This window comes from Haliotis rufescens, unplaced genomic scaffold (assembly GCF_023055435.1).
Source record: "Haliotis rufescens isolate VD_foot unplaced genomic scaffold, xgHalRufe1.0.p SCAF_118, whole genome shotgun sequence".
Lineage (NCBI taxonomy): Eukaryota > Metazoa > Mollusca > Gastropoda > Lepetellida > Haliotidae > Haliotis > Haliotis rufescens.
The window spans coordinates 382,906-407,364 of record NW_025963800.1 but is presented as its reverse complement, the minus strand read 5'-3'; the positions used below and the strand labels follow the sequence as shown (position 1 = coordinate 407,364).

The 24,459-nt window shown below is 47.0% G+C and overlaps 1 protein-coding gene across 1 annotated transcript in view; it reads left to right on the top strand.

Moving 5' to 3' along the window:
- Positions 1–23,593, top strand: part of LOC124123864 — a 123,667-nt gene extending 100,074 nt beyond the window's left edge. The window contains exons 64-77 of the mRNA XM_048393213.1: positions 423–587; positions 6,825–6,920; positions 8,239–8,418; positions 10,061–10,135; positions 10,458–10,568; positions 10,686–10,886; positions 11,582–11,735; positions 12,591–12,650; positions 13,006–13,097; positions 14,716–14,787; positions 15,228–15,404; positions 16,376–16,476; positions 17,675–17,877; positions 18,333–23,593. Coding sequence (XP_048249170.1) covers positions 423–587; positions 6,825–6,920; positions 8,239–8,418; positions 10,061–10,135; positions 10,458–10,568; positions 10,686–10,886; positions 11,582–11,735; positions 12,591–12,650; positions 13,006–13,097; positions 14,716–14,787; positions 15,228–15,404; positions 16,376–16,476; positions 17,675–17,877; positions 18,333–18,829 — 2,184 coding nt within the window. The 3' untranslated portion in view covers positions 18,830–23,593. The remainder of the gene's footprint in view (positions 1–422; positions 588–6,824; positions 6,921–8,238; positions 8,419–10,060; positions 10,136–10,457; positions 10,569–10,685; positions 10,887–11,581; positions 11,736–12,590; positions 12,651–13,005; positions 13,098–14,715; positions 14,788–15,227; positions 15,405–16,375; positions 16,477–17,674; positions 17,878–18,332) is intronic.
- The last annotated feature ends 866 nt before the right edge of the window (positions 23,594–24,459 follow it).

Here is a 24,459-nt window from a genome sequence, read left to right as displayed (position 1 = left end):
AGTTTGTTCTTGTCTCATAACATAGAGGATACTGATTAGAAATATTCTCCAGATATGTAGCTGAGTAAGAGTAAATATATATAAAGAAGAATATATACAGAATTATATATATATATATAAATATATAAATATATAAGGACAATGTGTTTAGCGCTTTCACCTTTGACAAAGTGGAATAGTCCCGAGTCTTGTGTCTTCACCTTGGATAAAGGGAGATAGTCAGTGCCTGATCCCTTGACCTTGGAAAGAGCGGGATAGTCTAGTGTCTAATGCCTTTATCTGGGATAGATTGGGATAGTTTAATGTCTGATGCCTTTATCTAGGATAGAGTGGGATAGTCTAGTGTCTAATGCCTTTATCTAGAATAGTGTGGGATAGTCTAGTATCTGATGCCTCTAATGTGTCTCTCCCTTGTGTTGTAGGTGGTTGTGGCACTCGTGTCAGACAACTTTGAGCGTGATGAGATGTGTCGCGACATGATGCTGTACACTATGGACACTCTGAACAAAGACTACATCATCACTGTCATCGGGACTAGCCTGGCCTGGCAGAACACAGACCTGGGGATGAGGATCGGGAAACAAGAGGTGGGTTGTTTACTGGGAGAAGCAGATGGCAGAACATAGACCTTGTGATGAGGATCGGGAAACAAGAGGTGGGTTGTTTACTGGGAGAAGCAGTTGGCAGAACACAGACCTTGGGATGAGGATCGGGAAACAAGAGGTGGGTTGTTTACTGGGAGAAGCAGATGGCAGAACATAGACCTTGGGATGAGGATCGGGAAACAAGAGGTGGGTTGTTTACTGGGAGAAGCAGATGGCAGAACATAGACCTTGTGATGAGGATCGGGAAACAAGAGGTGGGTTGTTTACTGGGAGAAGCAGTTGGCAGAACATAGACCTTGGGATGAGGAACGGGCAACAAGAGGTGGGTTGTTTACTGGGTGAAGCAGATGGCAGAACATAGACCTTGGGATGAGGAACGGGAAACAAGAGGTGGGTTGTTTACTGGGAGAAGCAGTTGGCGGAACATAGACCTTGGGATGAGGAACGGGAAACAAGAGGTGGGTTGTTTACTGGGAGAAGCAGATGGCAGAACATAGACCTTGGGATGAGGAACGGGCAACAAGAGGTGGGTTGTTTACTGGGAGAAGCAGATGGCAGAACATAGACCTTGGGATGAGGATCGGGAAACAAGAGGTGGGTTGTTTACTGGGAGAAGCAGATGGCAGAACATAGACCTTGGGATGAGGATCGGGAAACAAGAGGTGGGTTGGTTACTGGGAGAAGCAGATGGCAGAACACAGACCTTGGGATGAGGATCGGGAAACAAGAGGTGGGTTGTTTACTGGGAGAAGCAGTTGGCAGAACATAGACCTTGGGATGAGGATCGGGAAACAAGAGGTGGGTTGTTTACTGGGAGAAGCAGATGGCAGAACACAGACCTTGGGATGAGGATCGGGAAACAAGAGGTGGGTTGTTTACTGGGAGAAGCAGTTGGCAGAACAGAGACCTTGGGATGAGGATCGGGAAACAAGAGGTGGGTTGTTTACTGGGAGAAGCAGATGGCAGAACATAGACCTTGGGATGAGGAACGGGAAACAAGAGGTGGGTTGTTTACTGGGAGAAGCAGATGGCAGAACATAGACCTTGGGATGAGGATCGGGAAACAAGAGGTGGGTTGTTTACTGGGAGAAGCAGATGGCAGAACATAGACCTTGGGATGAGGAACGGGAAACAAGAGGTGGGTTGTTTACTGGGAGAAGCAGATGGCAGAACATAGACCTTGGGATGAGGATCGGGAAACAAGAGGTGGGTTGTTTACTGGGTGAAGCAGATGGCAGAACATAGACCTTGGGATGAGGATCGGGAAACAAGAGGTGGGTTGTTTACTGGGAGAAGCAGATGGCAGAACACAGATCTTGGGATGAGGAACGGGAAACAAGAGGTGGGTTGTTTACTGGGAGAAGCAGATGGCAGAACACAGACCTTGGGATGAGGATCGGGAAACAAGAGGTGGGTTGTTTACTGGGAGAAGCAGTTGGCAGAACAGAGACCTTGGGATGAGGATCGGGAAACAAGAGGTGGGTTGTTTACTGGGAGAAGCAGATGGCAGAACATAGACCTTGGGATGAGGATCGGGAAACAAGAGGTGGGTTGTTTACTGGGAGAAGCAGATGGCAGAACATAGACCTTGTGATGAGGATCGGGAAACAAGAGGTGGGTTGTTTACTGGGAGAAGCAGTTGGCAGAACAGAGACCTTGGGATGAGGATCGGGAAACAAGAGGTGGGTTGTTTACTGGGAGAAGCAGATAGCAGAACATAGACCTTGGGATGAGGATCGGGAAACAAGAGGTGGGTTGTTTAATGGGAGAAGCAGATGGCAGAACATAGACCTTGGGATGAGGATCGGGAAACAAGAGGTGGGTTGTTTACTGGGAGAAGCAGATGGCAGAACATAGACCTTGGGATGAGGATCGGGAAACAAGAGGTGGGTTGTTTACTGGGAGAAGCAGATGGCAGAACACAGACCTTGGGATGAGGATCGGGAAACAAGAGGTGGGTTGTTTACTGGGAGAAGCAGTTGGCAGAACACAGACCTTGGGATGAGGATCGAGAAACAAGAGGTGGGTTGTTTACTGGGAGAAGCAGATGGCAGAACATAGACCTTGTGATGAGGATCGGGAAACAAGAGGTGGGTTGTTTACTGGGAGAAGCAGTTGGCAGAACGGAGACCTTGGGATGAGGATCGGGAAACAAGAGGTGGGTTGTTTACTGGGAGAAGCAGATGGCAGAACATAGACCTTGGGATGAGGATCGGGAAACAAGAGGTGGGTTGTTTACTGGGAGAAGCAGATGGCAGAACATAGACCTTGTGATGAGGATCGGGAAACAAGAGGTGGGTTGTTTACTGGGAGAAGCAGTTGGCAGAACATAGACCTTGGGATGAGGAACGGGAAACAAGAGGTGGGTTGTTTACTGGGTGAAGCAGATGGCAGAACATAGACCTTGGGATGAGGAACGGGAAACAAGAGGTGGGTTGTTTACTGGGAGAAGCAGTTGGCGGAACATAGACCTTGGGATGAGGAACGGGAAACAAGAGGTGGGTTGTTTACTGGGAGAAGCAGATGGCAGAACATAGACCTTGGGATGAGGAACGGGCAACAAGAGGTGGGTTGTTTACTGGGAGAAGCAGATGGCAGAACATAGACCTTGGGATGAGGATCGGGAAACAAGAGGTGGGTTGTTTACTGGGAGAAGCAGATGGCAGAACATAGACCTTGTGATGAGGATCGGGAAACAAGAGGTGGGTTGTTTACTGGGAGAAGCAGTTGGCAGAACATAGACCTTGGGATGAGGAACGGGCAACAAGAGGTGGGTTGTTTACTGGGTGAAGCAGATGGCAGAACATAGACCTTGGGATGAGGAACGGGAAACAAGAGGTGGGTTGTTTACTGGGAGAAGCAGTTGGCGGAACATAGACCTTGGGATGAGGAACGGGAAACAAGAGGTGGGTTGTTTACTGGGAGAAGCAGATGGCAGAACATAGACCTTGGGATGAGGAACGGGCAACAAGAGGTGGGTTGTTTACTGGGAGAAGCAGATGGCAGAACATAGACCTTGGGATGAGGATCGGGAAACAAGAGGTGGGTTGTTTACTGGGAGAAGCAGATGGCAGAACATAGACCTTGGGATGAGGATCGGGAAACAAGAGGTGGGTTGGTTACTGGGAGAAGCAGATGGCAGAACACAGACCTTGGGATGAGGATCGGGAAACAAGAGGTGGGTTGTTTACTGGGAGAAGCAGTTGGCAGAACATAGACCTTGGGATGAGGATCGGGAAACAAGAGGTGGGTTGTTTACTGGGAGAAGCAGATGGCAGAACACAGACCTTGGGATGAGGATCGGGAAACAAGAGGTGGGTTGTTTACTGGGAGAAGCAGTTGGCAGAACAGAGACCTTGGGATGAGGATCGGGAAACAAGAGGTGGGTTGTTTACTGGGAGAAGCAGATGGCAGAACATAGACCTTGGGATGAGGAACGGGAAACAAGAGGTGGGTTGTTTACTGGGAGAAGCAGATGGCAGAACATAGACCTTGGGATGAGGATCGGGAAACAAGAGGTGGGTTGTTTACTGGGAGAAGCAGATGGCAGAACATAGACCTTGGGATGAGGAACGGGAAACAAGAGGTGGGTTGTTTACTGGGAGAAGCAGATGGCAGAACATAGACCTTGGGATGAGGATCGGGAAACAAGAGGTGGGTTGTTTACTGGGTGAAGCAGATGGCAGAACATAGACCTTGGGATGAGGATCGGGAAACAAGAGGTGGGTTGTTTACTGGGAGAAGCAGATGGCAGAACACAGATCTTGGGATGAGGAACGGGAAACAAGAGGTGGGTTGTTTACTGGGAGAAGCAGATGGCAGAACACAGACCTTGGGATGAGGATCGGGAAACAAGAGGTGGGTTGTTTACTGGGAGAAGCAGTTGGCAGAACAGAGACCTTGGGATGAGGATCGGGAAACAAGAGGTGGGTTGTTTACTGGGAGAAGCAGATGGCAGAACATAGACCTTGGGATGAGGATCGGGAAACAAGAGGTGGGTTGTTTACTGGGAGAAGCAGATGGCAGAACATAGACCTTGTGATGAGGATCGGGAAACAAGAGGTGGGTTGTTTACTGGGAGAAGCAGTTGGCAGAACAGAGACCTTGGGATGAGGATCGGGAAACAAGAGGTGGGTTGTTTACTGGGAGAAGCAGATAGCAGAACATAGACCTTGGGATGAGGATCGGGAAACAAGAGGTGGGTTGTTTAATGGGAGAAGCAGATGGCAGAACATAGACCTTGGGATGAGGATCGGGAAACAAGAGGTGGGTTGTTTACTGGGAGAAGCAGATGGCAGAACATAGACCTTGGGATGAGGATCGGGAAACAAGAGGTGGGTTGTTTACTGGGAGAAGCAGATGGCAGAACACAGACCTTGGGATGAGGATCGGGAAACAAGAGGTGGGTTGTTTACTGGGAGAAGCAGTTGGCAGAACACAGACCTTGGGATGAGGATCGAGAAACAAGAGGTGGGTTGTTTACTGGGAGAAGCAGATGGCAGAACATAGACCTTGTGATGAGGATCGGGAAACAAGAGGTGGGTTGTTTACTGGGAGAAGCAGTTGGCAGAACGGAGACCTTGGGATGAGGATCGGGAAACAAGAGGTGGGTTGTTTACTGGGAGAAGCAGATGGCAGAACATAGACCTTGGGATGAGGATCGGGAAACAAGAGGTGGGTTGTTTACTGGGAGAAGCAGATGGCAGAACATAGACCTTGTGATGAGGATCGGGAAACAAGAGGTGGGTTGTTTACTGGGAGAAGCAGTTGGCAGAACATAGACCTTGGGATGAGGAACGGGAAACAAGAGGTGGGTTGTTTACTGGGTGAAGCAGATGGCAGAACATAGACCTTGGGATGAGGAACGGGAAACAAGAGGTGGGTTGTTTACTGGGAGAAGCAGTTGGCGGAACATAGACCTTGGGATGAGGAACGGGAAACAAGAGGTGGGTTGTTTACTGGGAGAAGCAGATGGCAGAACATAGACCTTGGGATGAGGAACGGGCAACAAGAGGTGGGTTGTTTACTGGGAGAAGCAGATGGCAGAACATAGACCTTGGGATGAGGATCGGGAAACAAGAGGTGGGTTGTTTACTGGGAGAAGCAGATGGCAGAACATAGACCTTGGGATGAGGATCGGGAAACAAGAGGTGGGTTGGTTACTGGGAGAAGCAGATGGCAGAACACAGACCTTGGGATGAGGATCGGGAAACAAGAGGTGGGTTGTTTACTGGGAGAAGCAGTTGGCAGAACATAGACCTTGGGATGAGGATCGGGAAACAAGAGGTGGGTTGTTTACTGGGAGAAGCAGATGGCAGAACACAGACCTTGGGATGAGGATCGGGAAACAAGAGGTGGGTTGTTTACTGGGAGAAGCAGTTGGCAGAACAGAGACCTTGGGATGAGGATCGGGAAACAAGAGGTGGGTTGTTTACTGGGAGAAGCAGATGGCAGAACATAGACCTTGGGATGAGGATCGGGAAACAAGAGGTGGGTTGTTTACTGGGAGAAGCAGATGGCAGAACATAGACCTTGGGATGAGGATCGGGAAACAAGAGGTGGGTTGTTTACTGGGAGAAGCAGATGGCAGAACATAGACCTTGGGATGAGGAACGGGAAACAAGAGGTGGGTTGTTTACTGGGAGAAGCAGATGGCAGAACATAGACCTTGGGATGAGGATCGGGAAACAAGAGGTGGGTTGTTTACTGGGTGAAGCAGATGGCAGAACATAGACCTTGGGATGAGGAACGGGAAACAAGAGGTGGGTTGTTTACTGGGAGAAGCAGATGGCAGAACATAGACCTTGGGATGAGGATCGGGAAACAAGAGGTGGGTTGTTTACTGGGAGAAGCAGGTAGCAGGTTGTATAACTGCTTATGTCACGTGGTTGTATAACTCTGCTTATGTCACATGGTTGTATAACTCTACTTATGTCACATGGTTGTATAACTCTACTAATGTCTCGTGGGTTGTATAACTCTACTTATGTCACATGGTTGTATAACTCTACTTATGTCACATGGTTGTATAACTCTACTTATGTCACATGGTTGTATAACTCTACTTATGTCACGTGGGTTGTATAACTCTACTAATGTCACGTGGGTTGTATAACTCTACTTATGTCACATGGATTGTATAACTCTACTAATGTCACGTGGGTTGTATAACTCTACTTATATCACGTGGGTTGTATAACTCTACTTTCTCAAATGCAGCAAATGGTGATGGTAAAGACCAAGGACAGGTTTGAAGACCGTGTCAAGAATCTCCAGAGTAGGGTGAAGCAGAAGCTCCATGGCATCCAGATCAGGGTAGGAAAAAGTGAATGTGTTTCCTGGGAACTTTCGCAGCAGTTGAATGGGAGTAAACTATGAAAACATGATTAGAAGACAGAGAAGTTAGACTCATGCAGTGCTTGGCAAGAGAGTTCATGTTTGACAAAACCAACATTATATCACAGCTGCCCAGTCATCTAAGGCACCACAGTTCACTGTGCTGTGTTGTGTCCCTTTGATGTGCCAGAATCCTCTGATCCTGGGTTGAAATCCTGATGATGTTTCTAGATTGGTGCAAACAACAAGATGAACTTTATTCCTGTGTTGTTTACCCAAGACCTGCATCTTTCCCTCCCACATCAAGCCAGAGATCTGTGGTCCTATGCACAGCACACAGGTCACATATCAGGTGAAGTTAAGCAACATCGGTCACAGAGAGTCCTTGGATGGGTGACCACGTTTGGCAGCTTGGCTCCTGAGAGTTTCTTGGGCTTCGGTCCTGCCCCACACTATTCTCATTAAAATCAGACCTTAGTTCTCGCTACTGCTAAACAAAGATCTGAAGACATCCCATTTGGGGTCACGTCAGAACGACCTTTCATCCAACCAATCAGAGCGTCACTTACCAGATTATGAAAGTGACAGTCGGAATGTAATTTCTAATCCTGCAACCATGAAAACTTTAACACAGGGTATTCCGAACAATAGTTACGGGTTTAACGACCGAATCCATACAATCTGGAGTACACACTGGGTAGGTCGACTATTAGCCATTCCAGAATGTTCTTTTGTTCAGGTTTCAAATTTGTAATGGAGAATTTGTCAAAATATGTTTCGAAGCGTAGTCGCCAATTTGAAACAAGTGCCGTAAATCTGATTGGTCATTCCATTGGTCGGTCAAAGTTCGCGCAAGGTCGGTCAGACTTGACTCGTAATGGGATATCCTCAGATCTTAGCGGTAGGGAGAACTAAGATCTGATTTTAATGAGATTGGCCCCACACTGAAGCACATGTAACACATGTTCAGTCCCCTTGGGCAAGTGACTTTGCTCGAAATGTGCCTCTGTTCACCAAGTAGTGAATGGGTACCCAGTAGGATGTGATGGCAATGTGGTTGTTAAACTTCTATTACCTAACAGGCAGCTTGGGTTGTATACTCCCCGGGGAGCTGAAAATGATTTTTGAGTGCACACTGATCCAGTGGTAACAATAGCGCTTTGAGCATGCCCCTTTGTGGTGTGGAAATATGCACAATATAAATGGCCTATTATTATTATAACTGAAATTCTGTTGGCATCAAACCCTCTCACTCACACAACTGTTGCTATGCACGAGATATGCTATGTGTTGCCAGGACAACAAGGAGTACCCTGTGTGCTTCATCAGCTACTGCTGGAGCAACTCCTCCGACGCTGTCAACAAGGGCACCAAGAGCCCACCCGGGTCACTCGGCTGGGGGGACCCGCGGGTAATCAAGAAGTACCTGGAAGACAACAGGATATCCACATGGATTGACCATGAACAGATCACTGCGGTAGGTGGCCAGCACATTTGTCTAGCAGCTGGATGTTTGGCTGTAGTCTAATGAGACTGAGGAAGTATTTTTATTGGCTCAATGAGACTCATATGCAGTGTTTTGATTGGTCCAGTGAGACTCTTATGCATTGTTTTGATTGGTCCAGTGGGAATCAGTTCGTGTAGCGGTGGATCTTAACAATGCTTAACAGTTGATAATTGTGTTGTTCATTGAGAGTAACGTTAACATTTGACCTACTTTAGTCAATGGATGTCTTCAAACCTTAATGATACAGTCATGCCCCGCTTATACGGACTTCAGATATCTGGAAACCTCGGTTCCCGGACGATTTTCATTCAAAACGAAATAATTACTATATAAATTTACCCGTATATCCGGAAATTCAGTTCCCGGAACCGGACAGTCATTTTCATACACAAAACACTGAAATGCACACAAAATTGTCTCACTTATCCGGACAATACACTTCCGCTGGTGGTAATCCTTTGATTCGTGAGAAGTCAATTAACCAAGTGACACTGAGTTACGTTTGAGACGAGCTTGTTTATTGTACATGTAATCCCCTTCGATAAATATGGCGTCTGTGGAGGTCAGAGGTCAAAGTTGTGTAAGTATGGCCTGTAAGTATGGCACTGAATTTGGACATACCATAGGAAAATCGACAATTGGTGACAGTTCACACTTTCATGAGTTGCATAATTGATGGGAAGTAAGAAGCTGGTTTCAGTTATACGGAAATTCGTTTATATGGACGAATTGTGAAATGACGCAAGTGTCCGTATAAACGAGGCACGACTGTACATTATAAGTGGTAGCAGGATCACAAGGTATGCATTCCATGTTAGGTTTTATACCATGAGCTCTAACGATGGACACATAAAACCTCATGTAACAATTGTGATCCTCCTACAACAAATTTTCCTCACCAACATGTTTCAATATGACATTGTTAAAGAATGATAAAAAATTCAAAATTTATAGAAAACAGCTGTTTGATTAAGCGGAGGTTGGCTTGTGCTGTGTCACATGATTTTCACTGACTCGGAAAAAGCGTGCAGCTGTTTGCATGGAAGCGGAGTATGAGGGATTTATCCTACCTCTCAGAAAGCAATGTGCAGCCTGACTTGCTCGTGGCGAGGAATACGGGATATATTTGCCCGCTGAGAAATTTATTTCCCTCTAACGCAGGATACATAAGTGTGGTATAAAACCTAACGCAGGACACTTAAAACCCCATGTACCCCGAGTGAACCTGCTACAATGAATTTATCTTACCGAAATGTTTTAATATGACATTGTAAAATAATTCAAATAAATACCAAATTGATAGAAACAAGCTGCTCGATAGAGCTGAGGTTAGCTTGCGCTATGTCACGTGACATCCATTGGCTCGGAAAAAGTGTGCGGCTTTTAGCTTTGAAGTGGGGTATAAAGGATTTATTCTGTCTCTCAGAAATGCATATGCAGCATGTAGTGCTCATGGCGGGGTATAAGAGATTCATTCCTCCGCTGAGAAATTTATTACCCCTCCCAGGCCATCAGTATTTCATCATTAGGCCATGTGGGTAATAAGGCCGTGTGGGTTATTAGGTCAGTGGGTAATTAAGCCATGTGGATAATAGAGTGTTTCTCTCTACAGGGGAAAGGTCTGTTTGAAAACATATCTCGCGGGATGCGACATGCCAAGGTGCTGGTTGTCTGTGTGTCAGATGAGGTGAGTGTCGTCAGACAGGCAGATCTTGATCATATTCATCATTGAACATGGTACAATCCATGCTTATCACAGTCTACTTAATCCTCTTGATCATATTCATCATTCAACACGGTACAATCTAGGCTTATCACAGTCTACTTAATTTTCTTGATCATATTCATCATTCAACACGGTACAATCTAGGCTTATCACAGTCTACTTAATTTTCTTGATCATATTCATCATATCACAGGTACAATCCAGGCTTATCACAGTCTACTTAATCCTCTTGATCATATTCATCATTCAACATTTGTCTTCAGTACATGTCCCTTGTCTTCAGTACGTGGAGTCTGACAACTGCATGATGGAGCTGAGGTTCGGGGTGCTGAATCTGGGGCTGCCGTTGGTTCTGGCTGTGGTGGGGACAGGCACTGAGTGGAAACTGTCTGAGGTGAGCATCTTTGAGCATAAAGAACAGATTCCGAATGGAAACTGACACACAATAATGTGCACTTGCGCAATTGGTAAATCATTGATTGACATATATGTTCTATTTCTCTTCTTTAAGGTGGGTATCTTGGCACAGAGGGCAAAGGCATCCAAGGTGTATTTCCAAAAGGAGAACCCATCGTCTCTGGAGACGCTGCTGGAGTATGTAAAGGAGCGTCTCCCTTTAAAGGACGACTCACTCCTGAGGAGGGAGGAGGTGAAGAAGGAGATGTCACAGATACAGAAGCAGGCCTGCAAGCAGACCAACGTCGTGTTCCAGGTAGGTAGCAGACCAATGTCGTATTCCAGGTAGGTAGCAGACCAACGTCGTGTTCCAGGTAGGTAGCAGACCAACGTCGTGTTCCAGGTAGGTAGCAGACCAACGTCATGTTCCAGGTAGGTAGCAGACCAACGTCGTGTTCCAGGTAGGTAGCAGACCAATGTCGTGTTCCAGGTAGGTAGCAGACCAATGTCGTGTTCCAGGTAGGTAACAGACCAAGGTCGTGTTCCAGGTAGGTAGCAGACCAATGTCGTGTTCCAGGTAGGTAGCAGACCAATGTCGTGTTCAAGGTAGGTAACAGACCAATGTCGTGTTCCAGGTGGGTAGCAAACCAATGTCGTGTTCCAGGTGAGGTAGCAGACCAATGTCATGTTCCAGGTAGGTACCAGACCAACGTCATGTTCCAGGTGGGTAGCAGACCAATGTCGTGTTCCAGGTAGGTAACAGCTGTTAGTCAGTGACTGGATGGGTCGGCATCATCTTCTGTTAAATGACATGGTGGGTCTGTATCAACTTATATTCAGTGCCTGGGTGGGTCTGTATCGACTGTTATTCTATGTCTGGGTGTGTCTGATGTAACTGTTTTTAAGTGTCTGAATGGGTCTGTAGCAACTAGAGTAGAGGGCAGCGTCAGTTTTGACCACAGGTCCTCATCAAAGAGTGACCACTGATGAATCTGATACATTCCTCTACAGGAGGAGTATGAGTTGACCCAGCGACGCTTCATGCGCCACATCATCTCCTTCATCACCAGCATGGACTCCTCACCGATGCCTCGCCTTGCTGTGATTGACTTCATGAAGCACCAGGATCGATCCTCCACCCTGTCCCAGGCTGCTCCCAGCCCAGGTAGGCACTGTCTGAATCAGTTACTGTAGTGTCCGCAGCAAATGATATGCAGGCAATCATCCTCAATGTTACATGAGACTATCATTTTGAAGTTTGCTTTAGAACCTGGAAGAGTTTGATTCGCCCAGTTGCAGATGCAGTTGGGTTGCAGGTGCCTCCTCTTCCTTTACACACAGCGTGTGCTTTGTGTTGCAGGTGTTGCCACCGCCTCTAAACAGAGCGTGTGCTTTGTGTTGCAGGTGTTGCCACCGCCTCTAAACAGAGCGTGTGCTTTGTGTTGCAGGTGTTGCCACCGCCTCTAAACAGAGCGTGTGCTTTGTGTTGCAGGTGTTGCCAACGCCTCTAAACACAGCGTGTGCTTTGTGTTGCAGGTGTTGCCACCTCCTCTAAACAGAGCGTGTGCTTTGTGTTGCAGGTGTTGCCACCGCCTCTAAACAGAGCGTGTGCTTTGTGTTGCAGGTGTTGCCACCGCCTCTAAACAGAGCGTGTGCTTTGTGTTGCAGGTGTTGCCACCGCCTCTAAACAGAGCGTGTGCTTTGTGTTGCAGGTGCTGCCACCTCCTCTAAACAGAGCGTGTGCTTTGTGTTGCAGGTGTTGCCACCGCCTCCAAATAGAGCGTGTGCTTTGTGTTGCAGGTGTTGCCACCGCCTCTAAACAGAGCGTGTGCTTTGTGTTGCAGGTGTTGCCACCTCCTCTAAACAGAGCGTGTGCTTTGTGTTGCAGGTGTTGCCACCGCCTCTAAACAGAGCGTGTGCTTTGTGTTGCAGGTGTTGCCACCTCCTCTAAACAGAGCGTGTGCTTTGTGTTGCAGGTGTTGCCACCGCCTCTAAACAGAGCGTGTGCTTTGTGTTGCAGGTCCTGGTTCCACGTCTACACGCAATGCGAGAGCCACCATAGCAAGCGTGCCTGAAGAGAGTGAGTGCCAGTGACAGTTTCTCTGACAGAACATTCTGTAGAAAATTGACCAAGTAGACAATTAATCCTTTTCTAGCTCTGCAGACAAAGTGTAGATGTCAGTTGGTTTGTTTTTGTAATTCTGCACTAACAGTATTGGACGGCAGCCTGTAAATAATCTGGACCAGACAATCTAGTGATTGGAATCATTGGTCCCTGTATTTTGGGACATGATGACATGCATCAACAAAGACTGGTGACCACCCCCGGAACCCGAACAGGTGGGATGTCAGTGTAGTGACCAATGATAATGGAGAGCCTCTACTCTTCTTTTTGTGTCAGTATAATTCTCTCTTTCTCTCTGTTTTGTGTTCAGAGACCCAGGACAGCTTCAGATCTAGCTTCAGGTTACTTCGTCCGTCAATGCGCCCAAAGACAGCCTCTCGGACATCACGTGACCGCCTTGAGGTACTCATTGGTGTTTTATATCACAATTCACAGCCATTCTCAGATCAGCAGCTGTTCTAGTCAGATTATGAAGCCCCCCAACCCACAAATGTTGACATTGTCAGTTGATCTTACATAAAATGTCCTTTTTTGCTTGTGTGTGAGGAACAAGTATTCTGGTTCTGTTGGCAGTCTGTGTGTGATGCTGGTTCTGTTGGCTGTCTGTGTATGATGCTGGTTCTGTTGGCCGTCTGTGTGCGATGCTGGATCTGTTGGTGGTTGGTGTGTGATGCTGGATCTGTTGGCAGTCTATGTGTGATGCTGGATCTGTTGGTGGTCTGTGTGTGATGCTGGTTCTGTTGGCCATCGGTGCGTGATGCTGGTTCTGTTGGCAGTCTGTGTGTGATGCTGGATCTGTTGGCCGTCTGTGTGGGATGCTGGTTCTGTTGGCAGTCTGTGTGTGATGCTGGTTCTGTTGGCTGTCTGTGTGTGATGCAGGTTCTGTTGGCAGTCTGTGTGTGATGCTGGTTCTGTTGGCAGTCTGTGTGTGATGCTGGTTCTGTTGGTGGTCTGTGCGGGATGCTGGTTCTGTTGGCAGCCTGTGTGTGATGCTGGTTCTGTTGACCGTCTGTGTGTGATGCTGGTTCTGTTGACCGTCTGTGTGTGATGCTGGATCTGTTGGCAGTCTGTGTGATGCTGGTTCTGTTGACCGTCTGTGTGTGATGCTGGTTCTGTTGGTGGTCTGTGTGTGATGCTGGTTCTGTTGGTGGTCTCTGTGTGATGCTGGTTCTGTTGGTGGTCTGTGTGTGATGCTGGTTCTGTTGGCCATCTGTGTGTGATGCTGGTTCTGTTGGCAGCCTGTGTGTGATGCTGGTTCTGTTGGTGGTCTGTGTGTGATGCTGGTTCTGTTGGTGGTCTGTGTGTGATGCAGGTTCTGTTGGCCGTCTGTGTGTGATGCTGGATCTGTTGACCGTCTGTGTGTGATGCTGGTTCTGTTGGTGGTCTGTGTGTGATGCAGGTTCTGTTGACCGTCTGTGTGTGATGCTAGATCTGTTGACCGTCTGTGTGTGATGCTGGTTCTGTTGACCGTCTGTGTGTGATGCTGGTTCTGTTGGTGGTCTGTGTGTGATGCTGGTTCTGTTGGCAGCCTCTGTGTGATGCTGGTTCTGTTGGTGGTCTGTGTGTGATGCTGGTTCTGTTGGCCGTCTGTGTGTGATGCTGGTTCTGTTGGCAGCCTCTGTGTGATGCTGGTTCTGTTGGTGGTCTGTGTGTGATGCTGGTTCTGTTGGTGGTCTGTGTGTGATGCTGGTTCTGTTGGTGGTCTGTGTGTGATGCTGGTTCTGTTGGCCGTCTGTGTGTGATGCTGGTTCTGTTGGCAGCCTCTGTGTGATGCTGGTTCTGTTGGTGGTCTGTGTGTGATGCTGGTTCTGTTGGCCGTCTGTGTGTGATGCTGGTTCTGTTGGCAGCCTCTGTGTGATGCTGGTTCTGTTGGTGGTCTGTGTGTGATGCTGGTTCTGTTGGTGGTCTGTGTGTGATGCTGGTTCTGTTGGTGGTCTGTGTGTGATGCTGGATCTGTTGGCTGTCTGTGTGTGATGCAGGTTCTGTTTGTAGTACATAGGTGATGCTGGTTCTGTTGCAGGCCTTCAACCCGGAGACAGATGGGTGGGAGTCGGAAAGCTTTGGTGTACGACTGCTGTGTGAATTTGAGGAGGTAAGTAGTTGACATAAAACTCAGAATACCTGGATACAATGTAATTGCTGTTGTTTGTATTGTTTTGTTTGTTTATTGTTTAACGCTACACTCAGCAATATTCCAGCTATATGACGACGGTCTTTAAATAAACTGGTCTTGACCCGACAATCCAGTGATTGAGTTATGAGCATCAATCTAAGCAATTGGGATATGATGCATCAACCATGTCAGCTGGCCTGACCACCCGATCCTGTTAGTTGCCTCTAACGAAAAGCATATGTATAAGTTAATATACTTAGATACCTTGTATATGTTCACATACTCGGATACTCTTCATGTTCTTGTGCAGGATAGGGTCAAGAAGGTGGGTAGGCTAGCGCAGGACAGATGACACATGCTTATAGTGAGGTGTTAGGGTTCAGTTTACATGTTGATATACTTATGGTTTGTATTCTCAGGGTTGGCACCTGTGTGACCAGTCCTTCCCTCTACGGAAGACGGAGGAGTTTGTCAGTCAGATGAAGAAGGTGTCTCCCTACCTGGCTCGCATCTACGCCATCCTGCGGCAGAGTTCCATGCAGCTCAACTGTCTGAGTGGAGACACCGGCAAGCAGTTCCTGGACTGGGTGGAGCAGGTGACACACTCTCATGTAGACAACATAGGGTTAACAATACACCACCCCGCCACAGGGGTCATCTACTTGTGTAGACTACGTAGGGCGTAACAATATACCTCCCTTGTCACAGGGGTCATCTACTTGTGTAGACTACGTAGGGCGTAACAATATACCTCCCTTGTCACAGGGGTCATCTACTTGTGTAGACTACGTAGGGCGTAACAATACACCTCCCGTCACAGGTCTCATCTACTTGTGTAGACTACGTAGGGCACCTCCCCCATTAAAGTGGCCATCTACTTGTGTAGACTACATAGGGCATGTCCCCCATTAAAGTGGCCATCTACTTGTGTAGACTACATAGGGCATGTCCCCCATTATAGGGGTCATCTACTTGTGTAGACTACGTAGGGTGTAACAATACACCTCCCCTGTCAGAGGGCCATCTACTTGTGTAGACTACGTAGGGCGTAACAATACACCTCCCGTCACAGGTCTCATCTACTTGTGTAGACTACATAGGGCATGTCCCCCATTAAAGTGGCCATCTACTTGTGTAGACTACATAGGGCATGTCCCCCATTAAAGTGGCCATCTACTTGTGTAGACTACATAGGGCATGTCCCCCATTAAAGGGGTCATCTACTTGTGTAGACTGCGTAGGGTGTAACAATACACCTCCCCTGTCAGAGGGTCATCTACTTGTGTAGACTACGTAGGGCACCTCCCCCATTAAAGGGGTCATCTACTTGTGTAGACTACGTAGGGCACCTCCCCCATTGAAGGGGTCATCTACTTGTGTAGACTATGTAGGGCACCTCCCCCATTGAAGGGGTCATCTACTTGTGTAGACTACGTAGGGCGTAACAATAAGATGCTGACCTGATCTGAAGCTGATTTTGTGTCATTGTGCCAGTGTTGTTGGGTGTGTAAGAAGTGTGTATGGAAGACATGTGTATGTAATATTTCATGTGTTCATGTGTTGACAGGAAGCCCAGGGTTCGGACTTTCTGGAGGCATACCAATCTATGAGGACGATCCTCCTGGACAATGAGAAACAGGCCGAGTCATTCCTCAACCAGTTGAGCAGGTAGGAACCTTTCCACAACTAGTTGAGCAGGTAGGAACCTTTCCACAACCAGTTGAGCAGGTAGGAACCTTTCCACAACCAGTTGAGCAAGTAGTAACCTTTCCACAACCAGGTGAGCAGGTAGTAATCTTTCCTCAATCAGTTGAGCAGGTAGGCACCTTGCCTCTACCAGTTGAGTAGGTTGGCATCTTTCCTCAACCAGTTGAGCAGGTTGGCACATTTTCTCAACAAGTTTAGCAGGTAGAGGGTGTCCTGATTATCTCCCTTGTTTAGGTGTTATCTACCAAGTGGGAGGGTGTCCTGATTATCTCCCTTGCTACAGGTGTCATCTACCCAGGGGGAGGGTGTCCTGATTATCTCCCTTGTTTAGGTGTTATCTACCAAGTGGGAGGGTGTCCTGATTATCTCCCTTGCTACAGGTGTCATCTACCCAGGGGGAGGGTGTCCTGATTATCTCCCTTGCTACAGGTGTCATCTACCCAGGGGGAGGGTGTCCTGATTATCTCCCTTGTTTAGGTGTTATCTACCAAGTGGGAGGGTGTCCTGATTATCTCCCTTGCTACAGGTGTCATCTACCCAGGGGGAGGGTGTCCTGATTATCTCCCTTGCTACAGGTGTCATCTACCCAGGGGGAGGGTGTCCTGATTATCTCCCTTGCTACAGGTGTCATATACCCAGGGGGAGGGTGTCCTGATTATCTCCCTTGTTTAGGTGTTATCTACCAAGTGGGAGGGTGTCCTGATTATCTCCCTTGCTACAGGTGTCATCTACCCAGGGGGAGGGTGTCCTGATTATCTCCCTTGTTTAGGTGTTATCTACCAAGTGGGAGGGTGTCCTGATTATCTCCCTTGCTACAGGTGTCATCTACCCAGGTGGAGGGTGTCCTGATTATCTCCCTTGCTACAGGTGTCATCTACCCAGGGGGAGGGTGTCCTGATTATCTCCCTTGTTTAGGTGTTATCTACCAAGTGGGAGGGTGTCCTGATTATCTCCCTTGCTACAGGTGTCATCTACCCAGGGGGAGGGTGTCCTGATTATCTCCCTTGCTACAGGTGTCATCTACCCAGGGGGAGGGTGTCCTGATTATCTCCCTTGTTTAGGTGTTATCTACCAAGTGGGAGGGTGTCCTGATTATCTCCCTTGCTACAGGTGTCATCTACCTAGTGGGAGGGTGTTCTGATTATCTCCTTTGTTCCAGGTGTCATCTACCCAGTGGGAAGGTGTTCTGGCTGTGCGATAAACACCAGAGCGGACCACGGATCACCAAGCTGAGTCGTAATGTAGGAACTCGACTCAACCAGAGGAAGGTCGTGTTCCGTGAGGATCTTCTCCTGAAGGAGCTGATTGAGAAGAGTGATGTGTACAGGAGGAAGAGAGGAGAGAAACCTCAATTGAAGAAAGGTAGTGCTGTTCTTCTCATCCTGTACTCACTGTGTGGCCGTAATGTATGCTCTTTGTCTTAAACAAGCGTCCGCCGGGAGATCCCCGCGTCATACCAAAAGACGTTAAAAGATGGTACTTGTTGTTACCCTGTCTGGCGCTTGGCATTGAGGGGCTAAAACAAGAACTGGTCGGCTCGGAGTCAGTATACTGTTTCTGAGTGAGGTATTCATGTTAAACTGCGACATGGTATCTCAGTGGGCTAGCACTATAAATCGGCATCAGCCCCACCTAGTACAAGCAACCACACACACACATGCATGCACGTCCCTATATGTGCAATAATCATGGACGTGACGTTAAACCCAATTTCACCTCACCTCACCTCTTTGTCTTATACCCATCTCACCAGATATTGTTCCCGACAGCATACAATGACTGTCACCGTGTAGTCAGAGAGATTGTTTATTTTGCAGGCAAAGCCAAAATACCGTTCAAGACTCCAACTGCCTCTAAGACCACAGACACGGCAGCAGCACCCAGCCTGCCAAAGAGTGACAGTCGCACTGAGCTGATGAAGTCCAAGGGAGACAAATCCAAGACGACCATGCCCCAGAGCTCCAGCAGTGCCAAGAGAGACAACTCTGACCTCAGCAGTGCAAAGAGAGACAACTCTGACCTCAGCAGTGAAAAGAGAGACAACTCTGACCTCAGCAGTGAAAAGAGAGACAACTCTGATCTCAGCAGTGCCAAGAGAGACAACTCTGACAACAACATGGCCCCAGTTCGAAGCAGCAACAGTGGCAGCAAATCTAAGAGTCCTACAGCAGTGTCGCCTCCCTCAAAGATGCCACCCATTAACCGCAAAAGCTCCAAGTCAAAGTTCAAGGCCACAGGAGTGGCAGCCGAGTTATCCAATGCTGGGAGCAAGAAAGGGAGCACCAATCAGAGCAAAGCCTGCTCCTTACAGTGAGGACATGTCCCCAGCTTGATTCTGTAGATGGCTTTGTGTCTGTGTAGCTAATCCACAAGCCAGTACATTCATTTTGTGTGAGCAATGTTTCCTTGAGTGCCATACATAACTTTCCATGCCCTTGATATTAACCAGGATATACATGCAGCTGTCTGATCTGTCTAACTAGGATATGTATGTAACCATTGTTGCCTACATCCATGTCTAAGCTCACTGTTATCTTCATCCCAAACCCACAATGTTTGTGCAGACCTGGATGTTTGTGTAGACCCGGAGTTTGTGCAGACCTGGATGTTTGTGTAGACCCGGAGTTTGTGCAGACCCGGATGTTTGTGTAGACCCGGAGTTTGTGCAGACCCGGTTGTTTGTGCAGACCTGGATGTTTGTGTAGACCCTGAGTTTGTGCAGACCCGGATGTTTGTGCAGACCTGGATGTTTGTGTAGACCCTGAGTTTGTGTAGACCTGGACGTTTGTGCAGACCTGGATGTTTGTGTAGACCCTGAGTTTGTGCAGACCCGGATGTTTGTGTAGACCTGGAGTTTGTGCAGACCCGGAGTTTGTGTAGACCTGGAGTTTGTGCAGACCCGGATGTTTGTGCAGACCCGGATGTTTGTGTAGACCCGGATGTTTGTGTAGACCCGGATGTTTGTGTAGACCCGGATGTTTGTGCAGACCTGGATGTTTGTGTAGACCTGGATGTTTGTGTAGACCCAGATGTTTGTGCAGACCCGGATGTTTGTGTAGACCCGGATGTTTGTGCAGACCCAGATGTTTGTGTAGACCCAGATGTTTGTGTAGACCTGGATGTTTGTGTAGATCCAGATGTTTGTGTAGACCCGGATGTTTGTGTAGACCCAGATGTTTGTGCAGACCTGGATGTTTGTGTAGACCTGGATGTTTGTGTAGACCCAGATGTTTGTGCAGACCCGGATGTTTGTGTAGACCCGGATGTTTGTGCAGACCCAGATGTTTGTGTAGACCCAGATGTTTGTGTAGACCTGGATGTTTGTGTAGACCCAGATGTTTGTGTAGACCCCGAGTTTGTGTAGACCCGGATGTTTGTGCACACCCGGATGTTTGTGTAGACCCAGACTTTGTGTAGACCCGGATGTTTGTGTAGACCGGGATGTTTGTGTAGACCCGGATGTTTGTGCAGACCCAGATGTTTGTGTAGACCCAGATGTTTGTGCACACCCGGATGTTTGTGTAGACCCGGATGTTTGTGCAGACCCAGATGTTTGTGCAGACCCGGATGTTTGTGCACACCCGGATGTTTGTGTAGACCCGGATGTTTGTGTAGACCCGGATGTTTGTGTAGACCCGGATGTTTGTGCAGACCTGGATGTTTGTGCAGACCCGGATGTTTGTGTAGACCCAGATGTTTGTGCAGACCCGGATGTTTGTGTAGACCCGGATGTTTGTGCAGACCCAGATGTTTGTGTAGACCCAGATGTTTGTGTAGACCTGGATGTTTGTGTAGACCCAGATGTTTGTGTAGACCCCGAGTTTGTGTAGACCCGGATGTTTGTGCACACCCGGATGTTTGTGTAGACCCAGACTTTGTGTAGACCCGGATGTTTGTGTAGACCCGGATGTTTGTGTAGACCCGGATGTTTGTGCAGACCCAGATGTTTGTGCAGACCCGGATGTTTGTGCAGACCCGGATGTTTGTGTAGACCCCGAGTTTGTGTAGACCCGGATGTTTGTGTAGACCTGGAGTTTGTGTAGACCCCGAGTTTGTGTAGACCCGGATGTTTGTGTAGACCCGGAGTTTGTGCAGACCTGGATGTTTGTGTAGACCCGGATGTTTGTGCAGACCCGGATGTTTGTGCAGACCCGGATGTTTGTGCAGACCTGGATGTTTGTGTAGACCCGGATGTTTGTGTAGACCCGGAGTTTTTGCAGACCTGGATGTTTGTGTAGACCTGGATGTTTGTGCAGACCCCGATGTTTGTGCAGACCCAGATGTTTGTGCAGACCCGGATGTTTGTGCAGACCCGGATGTTTGTGCAGACCCAGATGTTTGTGCAGACCCGGATGTTTGTGCAGACCCGGATGTTTGTGCAGACCCGGATGTTTGTGTAGACCCCGAGTTTGTGTAGACCCGGATGTTTGTGTAGACCCGGATGTTTGTGTAGACCCAGATGTTTGTGCAGACCCGGATGTTTGTGCAGACCCGGATGTTTGTGCAGACCCGGATGTTTGTGTAGACCCAGAGTTTGTGTAGACCCGGATGTTTGTGTAGACCCGGATGTTTGTGTAGACCCGGAGTTTGTGTAGACCCGGAGTTTGTGTAGACCCGGAGTTTGTGCAGACCTGGATGTTTTTGTAGACCCGGATGTTTGTGTAGACCCGGATGTTTGTGTAGACCCTGATGTTTGTGTAGACCCGGATGTTTGTGTAGACCCAGGGTTTGTGTAGAGCCGGATGTTTGTGTAATACAGCATAATAACCTGCTACTAGGATGCAACCTATTCCAGGATAATCTTTGATGCAGTTTTTATATTTGTATGAATATTCCAGCATAATAACTTCTTGTCAGGGTATTGAATGTTCTGTGATAACACAATTTATTATGAGTTTTTAGTTTGCGCCTTGCACATCATCTCTTTATTTATTTTTACAACTTTTGTTTTGTATGTTCTGTTTTGGCTGTACAGCTATGCTATTATTATGTATTACTGTGATATGAGTTGTGTTACAAGTATATATTTGCAATGTATTTGTTGTTATTCGCTACCAATATGCCTCCGTCCAATCGCATGACATTCCTGTATCTTGAACTCCTGAATTGATTACACTTTCTCTTGCTGTGTCTGCTCAAACCGTACATGCAGGTTGTGGAGTTGACAATGATTCATGGTCAGTTCTACCCTGCTGTAAAACAAGGTTGTCAGCCATGACAGTTTCTACCTCAAGCAGCAGGTCCTGTTTATACCCTGCATGTGATACAAGTTATACCATGTATTATACCAGATTATGCCATGTCTGTAATACCAGGTTATCCCGATAGTGTTATACCAGGTTATGCCATGTGTGTTATACCAGGTAGTACCATGTGTTATACCAGATTATGCCATGTCTGTTATACCAGGTAGTACTATGTGTGTTATACCAGGTTATGCCATGTGTGTTATACTAGGTAGTACCATGTGTTATACCAGATTATGCCATGTGTTATACCAGGTAGTACTATGTGTGTTATACCAGGTTATGCCATGTGTGTTATACTAGGTAGTACCATGTGTGTTATACCAGGTTATGCCATGTTTGTTATACCAGGTTATGCCATGTGTGTTATACCAGGTAGTACCATGTGTGTTATACCAGATTATGCCATGTTTGTTATACCAGGTTATGCCATGTGTGTTATACCAGGTTATGCCATGTGTGTTATACTAGGTAGTACCATGTGTGTTATACCAGGTTATGCCATGTTTGTTATACCAGATTATGCCATGTTTGTTATACCAGGTTATGCCATGTGTGTTATACCAGGTAGTACTATGTGTGTTATACCAGGTTATACCATGTGTTATACCAGATTATGCTTTGTTTGTTATACCAGGTTATGCCATGTGTGTTATCCCAGGTTATGCCATGTGTGTTATACCAGGTTATGCCATGTGTGTTATACCAGGTTATGCCATGTGTGTTATACTAGGTAGTACCATGTGTGTTATACCAGGTTATGCCATGTTTGTTATACCAGGTTATGCCATGTGTGTTATACCAGGTTATGCCATGTGTGTTATACCAGATTATGCCATGTGTGTTATACCAGGTAGTACCATGTGTGTTATACCAGGTTATGCCATGTGTGTTATACCAGGTTATGCCATGTGTGTTATACCAGGTTATGCCATGTGTGTTATACCAGGTAGTACCATGTGTGTTTTACCAGATTATGCCATGTGTTATACCAGATTATGACATGTGTCTTATACCATGCTCAACTATATGTTATACCAGTTTGATATCTACAGCATGTTTTGACTTGATATGTGTGGATGTGATCTGCTCTGGGTAATACATGTTGATGTTCTTTGTTAAATAGTTACATTCATGCACAGGATCAAAACAAACCTTTACTCAAGGTTATTTACACTTTGTTGACATTTTCAATATAAATACATATTGATTCATTGAAATATATATTTTTTATAAGTTTCTAACACACCTCATGAATGTTATGCAACATCTATATTTGCATCCATGATGTAATATGCACTCTGTATCATGGTCCTGTGTATTGATGCCACTCTCTTATGATGTTGTTGTGCCACACACTGTGTACAAATGTAAAATGTTTATAGAAACTGATTGTCAATGAAATCAAAGATGGAAAAATGCCATACATGATAGAGTTGATTCGATAACACTCATAAAACATAGCTACGATAGTCTGTAGCAGACACTGTGGTAACCTCTGACAGGCGCTATGATGTCTTCAATCTGTAGCCACACCCAAACCTCATCAATCTGTAGTAGCACAAGGACAACATCAGTCTGTAGCAGACCCTTTGGCAACCTCCGACACGGCTATGATGTCTTCAATCTGTAGCCGCACCCAAACCTCATCAATCTGTAGTAGCACAAGGACAACATCAGTCTGTAGCAGACTCTTTGGCAACCTCCGACACGTGCTATGATGTCATCAATCTGTATTAGATCTTAGGGTAACTTCTTAACAGATCTGTCAGATTTTGTTTAAATCAATGTAACCTAGTGCATAACATGCTGAAATAAATTTTCTCTTTTGAGTGTGGGATATGTTTTTCTTGTGCGGCAAATATCTTTGTAGGGAAAACTTCCTGCTGAAATGCACTGCCAATATGTTATCACTGTTTGAAGACTCAAGTTGGTGCATATCTAAATTATGTTTAGTGTATGTCTGATCCTTTCTATGTTGGAATAATTCATTGCTGCAGACATCAACACTAAAATAGTGTGTGGATTTACACTGACATGTTATTGAAGTGGTGAAATTGGGTTTATCGTCGCGTCCAAGATTATTGCACTTATATAGCGAAGTGCATGCACGTGTGCGTGCGTGCGTGCGTGCGTGCGTGCGTGCGTGCCTCCGTGTACTAGTCCGGACTGATGCTCACTGAGATACCATGCCGCAGGTTAACATGAATACCCCCACCAAGACACAGTATACTGACTCCGAGCCGATCGGTCCTTGTTTTAACCCCTGAATGCCGAGCGCCAGACAAGGTAACAACAAGTACCATCTTTTAACATATTTTGGTGTGACGCGGCCTGGGATCGAACCCCGGACCTTCCACTCTTCGGGCGGACGCTCTATTACTAGACCACGGAGGTTCCATATGTTATTGAAACAGTGCAAGGATTAGACATACACACTAAAATAAATAGATATGCGACAACATTTTTATTCTACAGCAATATAGCTGCGCGAAATCGCACAGAACAATGAAGAACGAATTATTTCTCGATAAAACATGTTGGGGGGGGGGGGGGGGGGTGTTCGAGGGAACACAGGTTATCGACATGAGGATTGTGAAAATATACGGGAAATACCTACCTGTAAATAAAATGGACTTGTCCGACAATCCGGTCCGATTCTATTTAGGGAGTCATCATTATTTAAATATGGGTACAT